The sequence below is a fragment of the Vanellus vanellus genome, assembly GCF_965231255.1.
Source record: "Vanellus vanellus genome assembly, chromosome: 10".
Taxonomy (NCBI): domain Eukaryota; kingdom Metazoa; phylum Chordata; class Aves; order Charadriiformes; family Charadriidae; genus Vanellus; species Vanellus vanellus.
In genome coordinates this window covers 2,570,778-2,592,333 of record NC_138915.1, presented here as the reverse complement: position 1 = coordinate 2,592,333, position 21,556 = coordinate 2,570,778, and the positions used below count along the sequence as shown (strand labels likewise).

The following is a 21,556-nucleotide window of genomic DNA, read 5'->3' as shown; positions in this document are numbered from 1 at the left end:
GTCTCTCTAAAGAAAACCCGTACATAAAGAAAACACACTCTTGCCCTTCCATTCGCAGCTGATCAGCACGCTGCTACACAGAGAGATAGAAAAGACTTTTTTTTTACCCCATAAACACATCGCACTATTGAAAGGTTTTCATCTTTAAATTTAATTACAGAAAAATGTCTCAAAGTGATTAAGCATATCTGACTTCCAGCTTCTTTTAATGGCACAAGCCAGTGCAGTAAATTGTAGAAAGCAAGCTCAGTTAGAATTTTATTTTAATAAAAAATAAAAAAAAAACAACCAAAAAAAAGGAGAAAACTCTCAAGGTGTGAGGTCCTATTAAAAAAGTGGCTGTTCACTTGTAAACAGAATAAAAATGTTAAGAACACAAAGTTTCATACAGCTTAAACAAAACCACTTTTCTTAAGCAGTACAAGTAATGTAACAACACCGTGAGAACACCAAAAGCAGAAAACAAAAAAAAAATGGCAGAAGAATCACATAACATTACTTACTAAAATGATACATTATTTACATTGAATATTAATAGCTTGACATTTTTATTGCTCCAATGGTAGGGTGTTGACAAGTAAATGTAGTAAACTGTCATAGCGGGACAACAATAAACATATATTTGTGGTTTTGCATATGGAGTTTTGTACCTATCAAAGAAAGCAGAGGAACTTTTTTTTTTTTAATTATTTATCAAGACCACACCAGATCGAGCAAAAATATTTTCTGTTTTGAAGTCGCCCATCTACAACTGAATCCACACTTCCTAGACTTGCCTGGGCAGGTCTTGGAACACTTTTTTTTCCTCCTCCTACGGTAAAACAACTTCACAGATGCAGGTGGGGAATCAGTAGGGAAGAGCTTTGCTGCTCTGCCAGTATTCTTCAATATTCCTCAGATACAAAACTTACTAGATACAACCCCAAATATTTCCTAGATAAAAGCTAGAAAGGAAAGTTAGTGTCAACATCTCTATATGAAAAATTAAACACTGATTTGGTAGACGGTAACTGCTCTTAAAAATCTGCTGCAAACTCACACTGCTGTTAGTTACTAGTTCCCTTTTCTTCTTACTCTCTGCACGTTTTCTCTTGTAATGAACCAGTCAAGGCACTTTCTTTACCACTTCCACTACACTTTGCCAACATTAATCTCTGTTATATTGCTACACGTTCTTTCTCCAATTAACAAATACCCACCAATTCATGCCGACTTATGGTCAAAAATGAGATTTTCAGTCTTGTGAGATATAAGTATCTGCTGATATTTTTTTTTAGTATTAAAGCAAAGGATAGCCCAGGCAAAAAAGAACCTGTAGGCAGAACAGAAGTGCACAGAGTTCACAGCAGTACTTACAGCTGCCTTCATCTTTAAATGAGCTATGGAACCTGTGTCTTTCAGATGCAAATATAATACTGTGTGCTGGTTTTGCATTTTAATGCAAATTTATCTACTTATTAAAACATGGAGCTTACTGAAATGACAGGTTTGGCGCTCATACTCTTTACTAGTTGCTTTATGGCCACATATTTAAATGTCTATTAAAACAGAAAAAGAAGAGACCCTTTCGTGGTTTGAAGACTACACAATCAACAATTAAGGAGAAAGTAAAATGTATAGAATTTATACACTTAAAATGTAAACTTTAATACTCTGTGCTTAAGTGCCTCGCGGTGCCCAGGAGAAACCCAGGGGCAGACAATCTGCTGCGGGCAGAGCAGCCCATGCCATGGGAGGGGGACAAAGGGATAAGGGTGGGGAAGCAAAGCCGAGATCTTGTTTTGCCTTGGATCGCTGGTTGTATCGCAGCATGGGGCGGGCAGGGAGCAGCCCAGAGGGACTGAGGGCTCCCAGAGCTCGGGGTACTCCCTCAGCTTGGCACAGCACTTCACGGAAACGAGACAAATCAGGTTGAGAAATTCTGAACTGAATACAATGAAGTCAGCACAGACTGAAGAGGATTTCTGTTAGCAGTGAGACTGAAGACTGCTCAGTGTTCACCGCTGGCAATTATGAGAACTCTCACTCGGCTTGCCTCTTTGCTCAGTTGGAAAAGAACATTTTGAAAATACAGCGACATGAAGAAGAAGATAAGAACATGCTGAGATTTCTTGAGTTTCTTACACAAAAAAAGAAAATTACTAACAAAGTTCTGGCATAACAGTAAGAAACTTCTATTGTTTTGTTAATTAAGCTATGCTCCCTTCATTTACTCCAGAATCTTATTTGTAAGGGAAATACATAGAATTGGGTGTGCTATTGCAGTTTTGGTTTACACTGCATTTTTCTGCCATTAAGTACTTTCTCTGCTTTCAGTTAACACTCATCCTAAAAAAAATAAATTGGAGAGAACTCTTTGCTTGGTTCTGTGATAGAAATCTGAGTTGCAAGGTGTAGCTTATGTTAGATTCAAACGCCACAGTAGTTTTTTATTCATTATGTTACAAATGCAATTACACACTTAATTGTCACCAATCTACCAGTCAAGTGAAACCTCTGCACTACATATATGGATTTCAGAATATGATGCATCAGTCTGCGATTGGAAACTACTGCGAGCGCTGGAGTCTGACACTCCTCAGCGGTACAGTAAGAATAGCACGAAATTTGATTCGAAGTAACAACTTGCATAAAACTGGCCTTCTGTAAACACTGCATACAAGGAATCTGACCTACTACAGTGATTAGAATGCAATGGTCTTACAAATACTATATTTTAATACAATATTGCATACTGAAAAGATACAAATACATTCAGAGGAAATCCCGAGTTGCCCTGAAACTAAAAAGCAACTTGGGATGATGTTGCAAGGAGTCAAGTTGCTGCAAAGAAATGCCTGGACACTTCTGATGATATTCATCACAACTTGCTGATGATACTCAGTCATCTGCTGGTTGTTCTCTGATTTCTTATTTTTAGTGAGGAAAGGAAGGGAACCTGCATCAATTTTCATTTGCTTACTATTATCAAGTAGTCTTGCTTAGGCCAACCATTACAGGAAGTTTTTCTACAATTACTTCCCTTCTTGAGATCAGGCAAACAGGGAAGAATCCAAAAATACCCACGAAATCCACAAGGCATGTGTGGCTATTCAGACTGTGCCTGAACGCCAAAACATATGCATGAACCCTTTCAACTGATCCACTTCTTCCCATCAGCGTATTTTGAAACACTACTCTGATTTAGATAAAATTTATTCCCACTGGAAAGGATGCCGTGTCACTTAACTGATAAGATGTTGAAGTACTGTCACACTACAAAAATAACAAAAGCATTACCTCAGCTTTGATTTGGCTGTTCCAATTTTTTTTTCCGTAGTAGAAAGTCTCCAATTAAGAAACATTTTTTTCATTACTTCAAAACAAAACAAAACTTGACATCCGTATATTCCTAACTTAGAAAGAGTCTTTAGGATATTTTGCTAATAGCAGCCGCCATCTATTCCACAATGTAACTTTTTCAAAGATGGACAGTATTTAAGCTTCCTATTTCAGGTGCTACAAACAACACCTGAAATACTTAAAATAAAAACCAAAACCCACCAAAAAAAAAACCAACCCCAAACCAGAAATGCTATGTATTTTTCATCCATTTACTAAACAAAGTGCAACTGAGCCCTACACATCTGATAGTATGTACAAACTGATTATGGCTTTACCATAAAAACAGCATGTGAATGGGTCTATACAATCCGAGGGATACTAGCAAATGTAATGAATAAAACGATGTCGGACTGTTGGCAATAGAATAAGAGCTATATTACATTCTGTAAACCTTGGCATACCACACTTTACATTATGCAAAGAGTCAATATTTACAAATCCATAGTGGGTAAAATAATTAACCCCCTAACGTAAATGATGATTTTGCAAAGTGCAGGACAAAACCAGTGCTGTTGATTGCAAGTCCTATGCAAGCAAGTTATACTAAAATCATTACTACTAGATGCTTACCTGGACATTTCTACTGAGGGTTTATAGGATTGTGACATTTAGAATGAAATATAGTATGACACAGCATTAGGAGGCAGGTATAAGGACAGCAAATACAGAAATTAATAAGGCAGCATGCTCAGAAGAAGTTTAAGCAGCACTGATGTTAGATCCCTAGTGGCAACTATATCAGTTATTGTCAATGTTAAAAATTCAGAGTGCAACATAGAAGCCTCATTTAACATAAAAAAAATGTGCAAATTGTTCTCTTCTTAACAAAAGAAAGTAACATAGCAAGGAAGATATTCTACTGAAGAACATTTTTAAGTCACAGCAAAGTAGACCATCTTCTTTCCAAAATCATCTACAAGGCACTAAGGGTAGAAAATGACAGGTAACATGAAAGACCAAATGCTGTTCCTCAGTCAGGTCGAAATATGGGATATTTTGGTAAGAACTCTATTAATATTACCTGTTGAAGAAGGGAAAAAAAAACAAGAAAAGACGACAGTAACCAAAAAAGTTCAAACCTTCAGCACAATTTCCATGCAACATTAGCTAGTACATAAGACTAAACATATCTGAGATACTCTGTAGGAAGGGAATATTTCCCAGAGTAACAAAGCAGAGATTTCAGTAATTTCTAAATACAGGGTTTCTGCATGCTTGTCTTTTTTGGGGTGACTATCTCTTTTCTCCAAGCTTACACAATCTTCACGGCTATACATGAAAGTGGATGGGGGAGTAGTAGGACCGCAGAAATAGTTTGAATTCCGCCTTCCTAAATGGAATGTGTATCTTGGTTAAAACTTCATGATATTCAGAGCTAGCAAAAAAGGAAAAAAAAATCCAGACAAAACCCACACTACTAAAAATGCAATATTTCTGCACAAAGACTTTGAATCAATGTAATTATGAGTACCAATGAAAAGGTGGATAAGCATTAAAAGAACTATGGGCTGGTGTGGGAAAGTCCCAGTGGGTCTCCATCATTACAAATCACAGGCCAAACCCAGCGTATCTGCAGTGCAGGCGCAGAGTTGTTACAAAGAGAAAATATGTTTAGTGGTGACAATTTCTAAGTCCCAATATATGCCATGGCTGCACTTGTTGACAGTGGCCTGCACGAGTGTATGTCAAACACAACCGCACGTTTTTGCGAGAGATTTTTTTGGATAGGTGACAGTCTAGTGAGTTAAGGATTTTCTCTGTAAAATCACAGTTATGTTGAACACCAAATAAGTTACAGAAGTAATACTTACGTATTCCATCATATTGCTAGTTTCACATTTCCTTTTACTCAGCTTCCAGTGCAAACCAAGCTAAGAAAATAATTATCAAAGGATTAATGCATACCACAGCACTGTTTTGATGAGTTGCGTAACAACCATTAGCAGTATCAAATTATTATGATCCAGAACACTTCAGACACACGGTTAAGATCAGCATAAAGTGTGGAATTATAACAAGGCTGTAAAATTCCTACATGCCAATTACGAAAAAGAAAAACCAACCCAACCAACTTGCTATTCTTAAAGCTGAAAAAAACAAGCACTACAACTTTTCTTACCTTATGATATAGTCTGTTATTTTCCCATTCTAATAACTTCTGAATTGATCTTCTAGTCTAAAAAGTAAGTCAAAACTGTATTATAAATATCTCAAGCATATTCCTCTGCAATAAGAACATTTATAAAGGCCGTCAAAAGCAGCTAAAACAAGTTCTGTAACTTTTTAGTGATACAGGCTTCAGGGATTACCAGTTCAACAAGTTAACATATTATGCCTTTAGTGCATTTAATTTTTTTTTTTGACCAAAACCTCAATGCTAGTCAATGCAACTTATTTTTTTGAGCAAGTTGGAAAGTTTGGCAAAACACTTCTGCTTCATTTTCTCTTAAAAGCAATGCCTATTGCTTGGGTTTCCTTTCAGTTTGTTTTATTAAAGATCAAAAACTCTCAAAAGCCAGAAGTATTACTTTTTAACAGATTTTTACTTAAGATCTTTTCCTATAATTGAAGTTTTTTTTTTCTAGTGCACCTACATACTAATTACATTCGTGGATAATAAGATTTTATGGCTTTAAGTCTTACAAACTACGTAGCTGCAAAAAACATCATTACGCTATACCTATTTATGTATTTCCTAAACATTTACTGCTGTGATAAATCAATTCTAAATGTAAACCATACAGGTAATTCAGATCATGTTTACTTGATATTGCTAAAGTGCTTTTCAGAATTATTACTTTGGACCCAATTACAAGAATTGTCAACTTTCTGTTGAAAATAAATAAATGGAAGTCTTTAAACTTCCCTAATAGAAAACAAATTTGTGTTTTTTCTTAACAGAAGCAGCACAGTAGGATATGTCAAATAAACCACAGCTCAGAAATGTTATAGTAACTGTTACAGACAAAATAGTGATTTTTAATTAAAAAAAAAATATTTATTCTGGGGTGTGAGGGGTATGTGTGAAGAGGAAAAGTAATTTTCACTCCAGTTCAGGCAGTCTTTGAAGGTCAATGTCCAGTTCTGCACTCATTTAATTCAATTCTTAGACCTTTAGAAATCCTGGAAATTTAGGTTATCATATACTCCATCCTGTTCTTCAAACTGAGATGGGATCACCTATTCCTAAGGCTATTAATTCAATTGGTAATTTGGTACCATTTACTGCATTAACAAACATATTTTGTTGATTTTCTATGGAATGGAAAGCAGAATAACCGTCTGAATGCAAGCGAGATAAAAAAAGGGTTTTGAAATAGGGATGATACTATTAAACGTTATTTAATGTTACCAGTAATTGCAAAATAAATAGAGTAAAAAGAATAAAACATGTACTTACTCTTTTGTTAAGACAGACTACAGGCCACAGGCTACAGCCCAGCGTGCAGCAGCAGCACAGACAGCCACAGAGCAGCCATTTTACGTTGACGGGGAGATTCTTTCTTAAACAGGCGTTCACACGACTGATGCTGGTCTTGAATTCTTCTGGGGCAACCTGCAATAGAACTGCTGAACTTCAGTGGAAAGCCATTACAGGTGTATTTTCTCAATAATTGCCTTTGCAGGTTAAAATGTAAATGAAACGTAATACCGGTATACAACTTAACCCCATCTTCTAAAGCACTGTGAGCACAAAAAGTCACTTTCCTGTAACAAATTCATTTATGGTACATGCTTTGCAAAACTTGCATTAAAAAGCTAAACATCACTTACATGAACAGCCTTATTTATTGGACCATTAATAAATTGATTCTCATGATAACATAGTGGTCCCAAACAAAACTAGAAGTGCAACACAGCTGTGCAACCTATGCACTGGCTACGCTGACCAAAAAAAAAAAAAAAAAAAAGGAAGAATGACAGATAACTGGTTTCCAAGGTAATGTGGGGCAGCTTCGTAGTAAAAACACTTGTGTGTCACATAGAAAAAAAGTATAATACTGTCCAAATTAATTTCATAGCAATGCAAGTCTACACCGTGCCTGGGTGAAGGTGGACTTCTGCCCACAAATGAATTCCTGAAGTGGGCCATATTGACACGAGGCCACAACTGCACTTGTGGCAGCATCCTACACCAGGGAAGCCTGGAGAGACATAAACTGGATTATATGCCAGGCAAAGAAACGCATCTTGTACAGGGTTAGGAATAAAGCCTAGCTGTTCAAAAAGAACTTATTTAAATTAAGGAATATTCAGCAAAGCTTACTCAAAATACTGTTTTCTATATATTGCCACTGCAGAGTCACAGTGGAAAACCACATTTTCAATCAGAAATAAGCTCCTTTCTCCAATAGCAGCATGGTTCTTACAGAAGTGTGAGAGCACTTACCTATTTACATGCCCCAAATCCCTCATCTCTCTACAGAATCTAAATAATTTCTATCTGACAAGTCAAATATGGATTTGTGGTATTGACTCCAAGATGGCACTCTTAACTGCAACACAATCCAGCACTCGAACGCACAGAGCAGAATAATCAGATCCAACTTCAAAAGACTTGAGCAGTCAGGCACAACTCCTCAAAAAAAAAAAAAAAAAAACTCCTAACTCCTTGCCATGTTGAAGAAACCCCCCCAGAATCAGTCTGTATACAAAGCTGCGCAACTACTACCTAATCCTTCCAACCCAGCAAGCCCAACTCTCTTCATTTGATTCTGCAAACAAGAGTGGCAACAATAACAAAAGCATTAATTTAATGACAAAGACTCCTTTCACCAAAGGAGCAAAACTACGGGACAGGAAACGGAGAGGACCCGATTCTGCTACCTCCGCCTATTCACAAGAGCTAAATTCATTAAAACATGGCAGGAAAGTGAGTAAATAAATACAACATCTGTTTCCTGGCCATTCAGATCACCACACAGTACAGAGTCAGAGGTCATCTGGGCTTGTACACAAGCCAGGCCAACAGCTAGCAATGTAAGAGCATAATTTAACATCGTGATTATTTTATAGCTGCAATTAATAAGTACACAAAAAGTATTTCTTTTGCAATTATACATGCTCCCCACTATATTAAATAGACTGTCTTGTAATGCTTTTTACATATACAAATGGAGCAAGTAAAAAAATTTTCTTCTGACTGACCAGAACATCAACATTTAAATATATTTTTACAATACACACCTTAGTTTAAAAAAAAAAAAAAAAAGAAAGAAAGAAAGAAAACGACAAAAAGAAACAGAGATCCCACATATTGCACATTCGCAATGAAAAGAAAAAAAGTCACATTGTAATGTGGCAAACCAGCCTGTACTTGCATGTGTCTGAAACAGAAGGTTTTACAGATCTCTGTGCCAATGCCAGCTCTTGTATTTAGGATATAACAGCTATCAGATGCACGTGAGCAAGCCCATTTCATCTTCAATGTGGGAGAATGTTTTGTAGTAAAGTACACCTGGGTTGGTTGTATGCCCTACAAGTAACATCGTACCGCTTCTGCAGTCGGACATGCTTCAAAGTAAATTGGGATTACGTACATTAACAAATTAGCAATCTCAACTCTTAAGGAAATTCACACGTTCCTAACATTTTGATATATCCAAATGGCACTTTCTTTGATAAGTCTTTTGAAATTTGTACACGTATCTTTCCACCTGTTTATTTGAAAGACAAAAAAATTATTTGAAAGACGAAAAAAAAAGTGTTTTTTCTTCTTGACCCCATTAGTACTTTTGCAATGAATCCCACAAAGAAGAGAGACTGTTTCCTTTTCTGTTAGACACAAAGTTTACTGGACCTTGACAACACCACCCCCCAACCCCAAAATACAGCTGTACAAACCTGCCAAAGACAATGGAATCACTCGGTCTAGAATTCAGTTTAACATGAAGAAACCTCATCATCAGTGCTAACATCCAACATGAAAAGAAGTCAACCAGATTCCCAGATCGCAGCTGGCAGAAACATTTGGAAGCTGGTAAGAAAGCACCAGGATGGCGAGATTCCCTATTTCTGTGCTACTTTTAAGGGAGTCCCTGTTCACATCAGGTTAACAGTTCGATGCTGTTTTATAAGAATGATTTTGAATTACTGCCTTCCTGTAGAACACAGCACTGCAAATGACTAAACTAGACACCAACTTCGGATGCCACCAAGAAACAGAGAACATTTCTACTTCAGAAATTTCGGTATGATGCTCACCTTAATACAGTACTATGAAAGCACCACTACTACCTGCTAGTGCACCAAATAATTCCACATAAAGCTGAATCTCTTAGCTGCAACATAAGATGAAACTACTTAAGATGGATATATTTCTCCCTTTAGGAGATGTAATTACAATAAATATTACTGCCAGTCAATGACATCTTCATTTGAAACTAAAGGAAATGGTGACCAAGATAAGCCTCATTCTGTGATAAAGAGAAGCAAAACACAGTTCCGTTGCTCTGTTTACAGCTCAGTAACAGTTCAGCATTGTCAGACAGTGACAAAGAATGAAATATCTGTAAATAAAATAACTGTTCTAATTTGATAATAAAATAGTATCCAGACGAAACAGTCAAAGAATTTTGATGATTTTCTGGCATAATTTTAAATCTCACCTTTCTTGCAGGTACAGATATTGAAAAGTCAATATGAAATGCCTGATGTATTTCAAACAGAATTAACAGTGCCTCCTGCACAAAGAAAGCTCCCTAAGAAAGTCTAGTTTTGAGTAATTTTGAAAGTTTCTCGGAGAGTTTCTGTCTGGGTCTTGAAAAGAATGAGGTAAGTACATAGCTCCTGGCTGTGCAGTACACCTTGTAAAGAGACATTAGTTCCTTTAAGGTCTTTAAGTGAGGGGGAAAAAAAAAAAACATAAAAGGAAAGGAGGGGGTGTCATAATATTTTACAACAGGATGCAAGAGAATCTACAAACACAGGAAGAGAGCAAGGAGAGCCCAGCAGGCCTGATCTTTCTCCTTCAATCATCATGATCACAAACCCTATCAATCACATGTTGCAATGGGATCACAATACCAAGAGTACATTTTATGGCTTACATTTCCCTGCACCGCACAGTAATCCCTGTATAGGACCCTTATTGCTTTCAGATCAGGGCAGGAAACTCCACTTTCTTCCTTAAGGTTCACTGCCTCCATCATTTTCTTGTCACCTGGAGCAGCATGTGCTATTGTGTCATAGATCACGAACAGTATTTTGTTAAAAGCTTTTAAATGCTTGTTTTAAAAGAATTAATAATCCTATAAAACTGAAGCACACAGAACTCAAATTTAGCCAGAATTTAAATTTAGGCCAAAGTCCAATCACATTATTAAAAGTTAAATATCGCCTCTGATTAAATGTAATGAAATCTTTTCTCACAATATTCCGTTGAAAAGAATGCGGTTTGAAAGCCCAGCTCAGTATTTACAAAACTAGTGAATCTTGTGGCTCATCCTGTAAGATAAACATTAAGTCAACCTAGCTGAATTAGCTAGGCCCAACATCTGACCTAATTTTCCTTTTCTTTATTGTTTTCTTGTCTATGTTTTATCCTCAAATATACACATTCACGTCTCCCCCAAAAAAGCAACAAAGATGTCTCAATTAAATGTTTAAGATGTAATTACATGCATGTAAATTAACTCTAGGCTAATTTACAGTAACTATCCAGACTCTGTAAAAACTGGGAGACGAGGGGGTAGAGGGAGGTGGGTGAAGGAGGGGTATTTCAGATTTTTAAAAAAGAAAATTAATGGAATCATCATTATGTAGATGGGCAAAATGAGGGTCAGAAAGCTTCAGTAAATTCCTAAGACTACACAGTGGCATAAAGCCAACAAGTTAGTACTTCTGGGAGAAAGGTGTAGCTAGATAGTTTTACCTATTTAGGACTTTTATCATGCATTGGGTAGATTTTCATCCTTTTTATTTATTAAGAAGAAAAGCAATACCATAGAGAAATCCATCAACCCCACCTAATGGTTTCATCTTTTACACTCCATTAGCAGATGGGATATGTTATTAATATCAATTCACAGTGGACAACAAAGCCATTAAACTCAATGTAACACAGACATTCTGAATAAAGTATGACATTGCCTTGTACTGGCTATGTACTAATGCAAGTTCATAGCAAACATTTTAATCACTAACTGTTAATATAAACAGTCACTATGCTATTCATAAATTGTGATTTCATAAAAAGTAAAAATTTGTATTTTAAGAACAGTAGAAGATTTTAAAGTGTATCAATTGACTACAGTGCTTATTATTGTGAATTATTTATTCAGGGTATTTGAAGAAAACCTTCTTACTGAAAAAAAAAGAGAGTTTTCATTTTCAATAAGGATAAACGTGACTGACTGCCATAACAACAGGAAGAAGCAGTTTATTTATTTCTTGCAATTTTGAAAGTATTAAAAACCAAAAAACCCACAGCTTGTTTTTAACGTCTTCCATGGCAGCATGTGGCAGGCAGTAAGAAAAATGTGTTTACTATCTCATTTGATTGGTGTTTTCCCCTCACACATATTTTCAAGGTCTTCTTACTCAAAAAGCCCCTCAAATCCACATATGAGAAAAAGATAACAGGATATCAAGATTCTTACCAGAAGAAGCATACCTATATACAGCAAATCTCCACTGTGATTTATGTCGTCACTAATTAGATCTATGGAACAAGAAGGGTAAATGCCAAGTAGAAGAATTTCCTCTTTACTCTCTTTGCTAAATTGAGTCCAAGCAGTCAACCGAAATTTAAATTAATCTTTGTTCACTGCGTATTTAACAGGAGGAAGACAATCAAGTGGCAAACATGTCAGGCATTGATGCTTGTATTAAAAAGTGTAGGTGTGGGAGGTTGGGTTTGTTTTGTTTTTCTAATACATATTTTAGAGAGATAGAAAGAGATGAAATTATATAACCAAATTAATTTTTAACATTTCCTGCTAGGTATTTTCTATAAGCTTATTTATAACAAACTACAACTTGACTTAAAGAACGTAAGAATTGTTATTTCCAAAAGGCATGCTGGGGCTTTTCAGAGACTGGAAAGAGCTTCGCAGAAAAGAATAAACTTCAGACATGTGAAGCAGCACAATGCAAATGGTGTTATCACCAGCCCTCACATTAGACACTACGGAATCAGTAAGACTTTTCCTTTGGAGCTCAGTGAGATTCTGAAGCAAGGCCAGAGTTCCCAGGCTGTCTTTTAAACGATCAAAAAATCCAAATAGCAACCTGCTTTTCATTCGCACAAAAAAGCTGAACAAATTCAACACAAGTATTTTATTCATTTACTCTGGGGTGAATATGAAGGAGAAAAACCCCAGATGGATTTGGCAGAACCAGGAGACACCACCCAGCTGCATTTTTGTATCTTGTTAATATCACTCAACAGCTACTGCAAGAGGCTGCAGAGGTAGTGTAACTGTATGGTATGACACTAGAGAAAGTAATAAACTTTTTTCTCACAAATTCTGGAAAAGATACACAAGGGGGATATAAAATGAAGCAAAAGAAAAGCACCAGAGAGTGAAATAGCAGAAAGAAAAAAAAAATCAAAAAGAATTAAAAATTTAAGTCTAAAAAAATACAATTATGAAAATAATTTAAAACCATAACCAAGAATTTTGTTACAAGATTTCGTTAATTACTAGCTACAAAGGAATAGTTATGAAACTTGCATTTAGTAAGATGACAGGACTCCAGAGAGAGCAAGAGACTTGTCACCGCTACTTTTCAGAAATGAAAAATTACTATATATCTGAAAATATACTAAAAGCCTACCTAATTTGTAGATTTAACACTATATTGTTTTCTTCCTTAAAGCTTCAGATAAAACAGATTCTCTTCCAGAGAAACTCAAGGCTTGACAGACATACTAAAAACAGAGGTCTAGTATTTGAAATAAATTAATTCACACAGGAGGTAGCATAAACTCCAGATAAAGCAAGGTTAAGTGACTCTTTATTGTGATTGCCTGCATGAAACCAGTACAATGCCATGTTGAGCTTTGCTGTGTTTAGAACATCAATAATTATAGCAACCACCACAAATAATTTTTTCTTGTTTCAAGTACACTGTAGGGACTGGTCGCCAACCAGCTCGTCGACACAGGGCAGAGTTAATTCAACAGCCCGCAGTGCAGCGCTGGCCTGCACTGCTCGGTGGATTCACCAGCAGGTACTTGTAACACAGAACCCACTGGATGCACTCATCTTTCCGTTTAAAAGAACAGTTTAATCTCACACTTACCTTCCCTGTCAGAACAGAAGGAAATTCTGTATCAAACTTGTTGCTCAAGCCAAACCTTGAAAACAAAAGAGACAAACAAAATATATTCCACCTAACTTATTTTTTTTCCCTTAATAAGAAAATGTAATAGATTTTGTACTTTTAAAAAAAAAAAGAAACTATTAATTTCTTTTGCCCTTATATTTACATTATTTCATTAGCTTTCAATCTAAGTTTATATAAGGTCTTGTGTATCATTCATATGGTCAGTTACAAGACAGAGAAATCTAGCTTGTTGCCTTACTTCAATACCTTCGAGTGTCTAAAAGCACAAAAATTATTTTATGACTGGATAGCAGGAAGTTTCAATCTTTGCTTTAAGAAAAAAAAAACAAACCTCCAGCTATTAAATTCCAGTTTTACTAGGCTCAATAACCCTTTTACTGCTATTTTTCTTACTCATGCAATTTATTCACATGCAACAGATAAAGCTAGTTACAAGGAACCCCTTCATCATCATCTTAGAAATTTATAACCCTATAGTTTTAAAAAATTGCATTGGGCTAAGTTAAACTATCTCATGCAAAACACGTAAGAGCCGACACAAAGAACAGTTTTAAAACAACTATGAACTTCAAGAAAATTAAGTCTTAGGTATCGCTGTGACTATTCTTCATTGAAGTGTTCTTGTTTTTGAGCAAGAGGCAAGTCTTCATTCTAACCAGTGAAACCTCCAGGGAGCTAGACTTTGCTACTAAACCTGTGTTACCACCAGCTCCAAAACTACTGAACCAACTGAAATTTCCAAAAAGTGGGTGTTGTAGATCAGCAGGATACTGACAGTGCAGGCTGACTTGACTTTTTGATGTTATTTAAAGCATGTAAGTAGGCAAGAAGTTAACTAAGCTCCGATGCTAAACCTGCTAGCTTCCACAGAACAAGAACTCTGATCTTCCATCCCCTCTACCTTAATTGAAATCTTTAACCTTTGCAATTCAGTAATTTAACAAAATACAACAGCAGCTGGCCTCTCAGCTACAACCTTTACATTTGAACAGAGCTTAATGTTAAGTCTCTAAAGTTAAATATACTGTACATCAAGTTCACTGTCAGCTCTGCTAAACCATCTCCGGAGTATTTTTGTTCAAAAAAAAAAAAAAAAAACCAAACAAACAAACCAAAAACAAGGATCACAGCCAGAAAAAGGAGCACAAACACATTTGGTATTGTAATATTTATTGTAGAAACAAACTCTTTGGAGAGAGAGTATTTGCTTTCAGTCAAATCGACACCTGCAGTACTCCTTACTGGTCACCTGGACAAATACTGGTATTGCTGAAATGTCATCAGTCTCCTATCACTATATAATACATACAGCATAACAATTCAGATATCCAAACTTGGCAATGTAACTTGTTTAGAAGTACACAAAAATGTAAAATAAACCTTAAAGAAGAGAGAAGCATAATAAAAGAACTTGTGCTGTCTTTAGAAATCCAGTAAGCTAACTAAAATGGTTGTCAAGAATACTGGTGAAGTGCAATCAAATTCTTTAATGGCTAATGTAAATCAGAGCCTTGACTCTTGTAAAGAGTAGCGTACTGGAGCAGTAGTTGTGTAAAACATTAAAAAAACTCCCAAAGAGTAGATCTTAAGTGTTTCTCAATCTTTGCCTCTTAAGCTATCCTAAGCATTACAACCAATTGCCACCTATTTGTGTTTGTTCCATTCAACATATTTTCACTGAAAAGTTTCTAGAAGTGAACGTGAGTGAACTGAACATCAGCACAGCACGGGCTACCGCATAGTCAAGTGAACTGGAAAGCCATGATGGTAAATTAGTGCTACAAAAACAAGCAGTAAAAACAGTAAGATTCTAGGCAAATGCAAAGGTTACTAACATAAGCACATTTCCCTTCTCTGTGAATGTAATCTGGCAATTGAGCCTCCACATTTTGTATTTGTAGCTTTTCTTTTTAAGCTGAAATCTTCCAACTTTTGTTACACTATATATTTATTTTTAAGGAAGCTTGAAGAGCAATGAGGTCGTCTCTTCAGTCTTTAAAAAAATCCAGAAAAGACTAACAATAAGAAGCACACACACAAGCTTGTTCTGAGGAATATGAACTTTTCTGTATATCAGCAATGAAACTATCTGAATTGATCACAAAGTTGTAGCAATCAGACAATATAAGAAGTGAACTGTGGAACAGTTCAGGTAATACTGCAGAATTATTTACTCTACCCATACAACAAACTAATTTCACTAAATCACGCCAAACGTCCACCTAGCCCAGAACACTGACTCTTACAGTGGCCACTACAGATGCCTAGGAAACAGCAAAAGAAAAAAAAAAATTGCAAACATATACTAACATTTCCCCAGAATACCCTTCTGACCCTCAACAATTTGTAATCTAAGACATAGGTAGTTTCTTTTATCTCACTGGTCACACATACTCATTAAAATTTCTACTGCACCACTGATCCCCATAAAGAATAACATAAATTAGCGCTTTCTGATTTAGATCTATTAAGAATAAAAGACCACAATATATTTTATTACTTCAAATTTGAAGCCTGATAACATCATGAAACATATTTAAATCCTAAAACTTATCAGTTGCCAGAACATTCCATTCAGTTATTGCACATCCAGGAAACCTCATTTACAGAAATCTTTTACAGTAACACCTGCAAATGGCTAAAAGAATATAAAAGGTTTTGACCATCCTGAAAACAGGACTGTGCTACATTATAACACCACATTTAGTCAGCATCACTGATGGCCTTTAGCACAGTTTTACTAAAGCATCTCTAGAAGTTTTACAGACTATCCTCATGATTATTTAACCCATTGTTCAGAAACATTGAACTCCTATTAGACAGGGCTGGGTGGGAGTTCAAGAACCAAATAAAAACACATCCATTTTTTTAAGAAATGTTAAAGCAGAATGTTATATAGTTCTACAGGTTTGCAAGCAACTTTGCAAAAATCACTGCAGTGTTACAACTTTTTTACATTAAATATTCTTAAGACCTAAAGTCTTGATTAAGAGATAAGTAACTTCATTAGACCTTCTACAACAGACTAATGATCTAGCATGATTTGGCCAATGAAGTCTTCTAAAATTCAGTATATTAAAAATCATTATGTAAAATAAATCGCACTACCTGTCCTTTAAATCATTTAAAACATCCGTTGGTGGTGACTGGGCTAGTTCTCAGACTCCTCACTGAAAGCTGCTCAAAGTCTAACATTTAGAAATTCAGGTAAGTCACCCATATACTTTGGTTGCAATTTTCTCGCTGGATGACAAATATCTCTAAAAGCAAGGCACGCTTTACTGTAGGCAACAACACTGGAACAGAACTAGGATGAACTCACTTTCTAGTTCTTCTGTCTCTTTCCCTGCCTTAATGCCTGGCATCAGAAAGTCCCATCATCTTATTTTCCCCCATTTGTAAAGTGGGGAGAAGACATCTTCTCATAGGGAGCTGTAATAAGATATATTCATAAATCCCTCAAATTAAAGACTGAAACGAACGCCCTGAATCATCAGTTGCAGACCCCACCTGCAACAGGTATCATGTTAACAAATTCTTTCTGTTAGTTCACAAAGCATAAGGAAGTGAGATTTCCTGTCCCCAGAACACAACAGGAAGATGTGGAACACTTTCTCATATCTAGAACAGACATATCTACAGGTGCTTTACCTTTTTTCTTTTGACTTACATAGCACTTCATTCTCCTTTATCCCACTACTGTATTTATACATAGTAATCAGTCTTACTAGACTCTCAAGCTAAACCCATTCAGTCAATGCTCGTACAACAGGCTCTCCAACCTCCTCTCAGCACGGCTCCCTTCCCCACACCTAACCCAGGCTACATTTAACCTACCTTGAACAGACAAACTCAGACCCTACATACTATTCTTTATGAGGTATTATCTAAGCTTTGTCCAGCATTAAAGAATAAATAAGATATTCATCAAGAGCCCTGAGCAGAAATCTCCTTGAACACCTAACATTTCTCTTCCTAGTCTAGGACCTTTTCCTATGAAGCCAATAGAACTACTGAAGAGCATCTTTACTCATGGATGATGTTTTAGAAAACTAAGCTTTTAGTAACTAGTGGAAGGCTACGGTCATTTGCTATTTCAAATATGTGGAATCTGCTATTTTAAATATGCGGAAGATGGAGTAGTATCAGACAATAATCAAATGTCATCTTATCACAACTGAGAGCACACGGCTCTTCCCTGCCTTCCCCAACTGATGACAATGTGCTTTTCATTAGCGCTTGGACTGTGGGTCCCTGCGGCACTCCTACAGAAAATATAATGGAATAACAATAGTTAAGTTGTATCCCAAACTAGGAGGTTTGAAGACTTAAGCAGAAATCACAAGCTGTATACTAAGGGCAAAAATATGCTTAATGGCTATTTCATTACTATTTATCTACATGGACTTAATGAGATGGAAAAATTACATCCAGTAAATAAAAACTTATAATCAAGTCAGTTTGTTTACAGCTCTGTTTTGAAAGTTATTGCAGTTGCTTTGGTAGGCATATGACTCAGTCTTCACTAAAAATGTTTATGTTGATACACCAACCAGAGTCACACTGACTATGCAAGAAACAGTGAACAATGGGTTTATAATTCATTAACATGGAATTTCAGAAGCAAAGAAAAGGCATTTACTAGGTCCTAGTAATTTCTCTGCTAAAATTCAAAAGCTTTCTGAAAACAATAAATATGACTGATAGTTCATTTTTTCAAAGAATCTTCTAGAGTGAAAGAGCGTTGATGAGCGTAAATTTTGCTAACCTCTTTCACATACTTTCTCTCTCTCTGTGAGTAAAATAAAACAAATATACTTTACGTGATCACTCTTACCATGCACAGGGGTAAAAGGGTTAGCAAAACAGCCAGGGGAAAAAGCAAGACGCTGCTAAAAACCCTCAGAAGATTCTTGGAATTTATATTTAGCACTGTTGGATACTGCAGTAGAACTCTGTTAGGGTCAGCAGCTCACTGACAAGGTCATCAGACAAAAACTCTCATGCAAGAAACTAATACACAGTTTGAATCTACTAACTTGGGAATTTTACTGTACATAAAAAGCTGGACCAGAAGATGACCCTGGAAGTAGAGAATTATCCCTTCTCTATACACCAAAAGTATCCAAGAAGGCCAGTGTCAGATGAGGAACAGAAGGCATCTGAAACAAAAATCCAAGGAAAACAATGGCTTCTTAAAAATAACTCTTTTTTTTTTTTTTTTTTTAATAGAGTGTCTGACTTGTCAGGATAGAAGTTATTAGCAATGTTCCAGACAGATTCAGAAAACAAACACAAGTTTTACTTGATGACGTATCTCACTTCAGTAACTAGAGCAGGCTGCTTCTGAAGCCAATTGATTTCAAAAGCAGCAGCATCTGTGTGATCAAAAAGTGACAGAATTTCAGGGCTGATACATACTAACCAGAAACTCTTTAGGAAGCAAAATATTTCCCATTTAATAAATATGTCATTTATAATGACATACTACTGTGTCCAGGGTTTATTCACATTTTATTGGTAACATCCACTAACTGCTTTTATTAATATAAGGAGATTTAAAAATATGTCATGAATTGATGAAAGCTGCCTGCTACCATTCAGGTAGGTATACTTGTTACAGGAAGAAAGCTGGGAGGAATAGAAGAAAGGGAAAATAAGGTGGATGGAAATTCAGTTCAGGTAGTTACAAGGGCACATACACTAGCTCATGATTTCCACATCACTTACAAGTATTGCTTTCTTTTGATGTAGACATCACTAGTTGACAGCGTTCTTGGAGATGCTCCTGCCCATCCCCAAAAGATGCTGGAGCCAAGAAGGAACTTTAAGGAACATCACTAATACACAAAAAGCATCACAGCAGACAAAGTAAATAAATGTGTAACATTTTTTTCCAGTTTAGTGCTTAAAACCAGGTAACTAATAAGATGGGTAGGTGGTATTCTGATCATTTTGCTTGTGTTACATGCCTCTTTTAGTCAGGCCACATGCTATTTGGGGTCAGGACTGAAGGAAATTCCATCAACACAAGCAAGTAGACTGCGGTGCAGCAGAGCAACTCTCCACTGGCACTAGCTCAATTCAAACCTGATTTAGACTTACATGACAGACACAGTATCAAATCCAACATTAGTTCTCTTAGGATGAGAGAGCCTTCCCCACCCAGTGATTTTGCTGCACATAGCTAGATCACGCGACGCCTATTTACAGAGAGAAATGTGCATTCTTTTATGCAATCCAGAGATAGACCCAAAGCAACACAAGCTTGATGGATCTCTGCAATACAAAAATTTCAGTATGTCCCTCCCTGACATGAAAATGAATGTAACAACCAACAACTTGTTATGGATGCACTTTGTTATATTGATTCCTCTACTTACAGGACTAGGAATATTAAGAAAATCCCTACAAGTAAATATTACCTGTAAGGTCACACAGTCTGCTCATCTTCTGCTCCAACTTTTTAACTGACTAGCAAACATTCTGGCTCTTGCTGTGTTCCAATGACAAGAACACTTAAACCTAAACCAAACTCACAACTTAGTTTGGAGCAGATAAACTCCAGCACCGCCATGTGCCTCCTCTGCAGTGCAGCGTGGGGGCTCCGCGGCTCGGCTGGGGCAGAGCAGGGTCACAGGGAAATCGTCTGAACAGGCTGCTCATCCTCGCACACCGTGTGGCGTTTCCTTTTTAATTTTTTTATCTAACAGATTGTTTGGAAAAAGAAGTACACCCAGGACTGTCAGGGCTGATTAGCTGCTGCGCCTGCACCGAGCAGCCAGCGGAACTTCAGCTGTTCATTCATGACTTTGGCTTGCCTCGAGCTACTGGAAAACGCCAAGTTTCCCGTTTTGAACACGTTAAAAGCAAAACTCCTCTCACAAAACAGGCGGGGGGGGACGGGGAGGGGGGAGCAGAGGTGCGGATCGCGGTAAGGCGGGCAGCTGCCTCCGCGGGGGAGGGGATGCTCGGGGCAAAAAGGGACGGTGCTCCGGCCTCCTGGGGGTCCTCACCCCTTCCCGGCACCGCCAGCGGGGCAACCCCTGTCCCCTGCAGCACGGTGCCCGCCGGCAGCGCGGAGCTCCCGCCCGGCCTCCACCGCCCCCGCCCCGCCACACCACACCACACCACACCACACCGGCCTGTCACGCTGCCTCCTGCCCGCCGCCAGCCCCCACTCCTTACACGGTGATGTGCCCGGCGCCCCGTACCGCTACGGGATCCGGCGCATCGCGGGGCCGGGGCAGCTCCTGGCTCCGCACCACAGGCTCGGACGACTCCTCCTCCTCCTCCTCCTCCTCCAGCTCATAGATAGTGTCGAAGTCCGCCATATTGGGGAGTAGTACACTCATCTCAACCCCTCCCCCCCGCGCCTCCTCACCGCGCGCCTGCGCACTGCGCGCCGGGAGATAGGGGCGGAGCCCCGATCCGCCCGCGGCGGCGGGAGGCCAATGCGCAAGCGCAGTGGTGCTGGCGCGCGGCGCGTGCGTCTGTGTAGAGCGTTGAGGGGAGCGCGCGCTGTGCGGTGGGGGTAGTTCCTCAGTTTTCCCGCCCGCCCGCTGAGGAGACGCGGGTGGGAGGGGGCAGTTCCTCAGCTTTTTCCGCCTGCCCGCCGGGAGGATGCGGGTGTCCCCTGTCGCTGTTTCTCCGGAGGCGGTGCAAGCGAAGGAGGATTTGTGGCCGGCCCCGCTGACAGGAGGCCGCCGCTGCTGCCGCCGCCGCCTCGCCTTAGGTGTGCGCGCCTCTTCCCGCGCACCGCGGGGGTTAGTGCTGCTCCTCACTGCCCCCCGCCCTTCCCCGGGCTGCTGAGGGAAGGAGGGCGCTTCCCGCCCGCCTGTCGGCGCGGCAGGTGGTACTTCTCTCGGTTTTACCCTTT

At 38.1% G+C, this 21,556-nt stretch overlaps 1 protein-coding gene across 1 annotated transcript; it reads right to left on the bottom strand.

The window, feature by feature from the left end:
* Positions 1-4,354: 4,354 nt before the first annotated feature.
* Positions 4,355-21,032, bottom strand: CHIC1 (cysteine rich hydrophobic domain 1; the record flags this gene model as incomplete). Its single annotated transcript, XM_082488322.1, has 6 exons — positions 4,355-4,405; positions 5,196-5,255; positions 5,504-5,560; positions 6,785-6,940; positions 13,633-13,687; positions 20,866-21,032. The coding sequence occupies 6 exons, from the start codon at positions 21,030-21,032 to the stop codon at positions 4,355-4,357; spliced, it is 546 nt and encodes a 181-aa protein (XP_082344448.1).
* Positions 21,033-21,556: the final 524 nt, after the last annotated feature.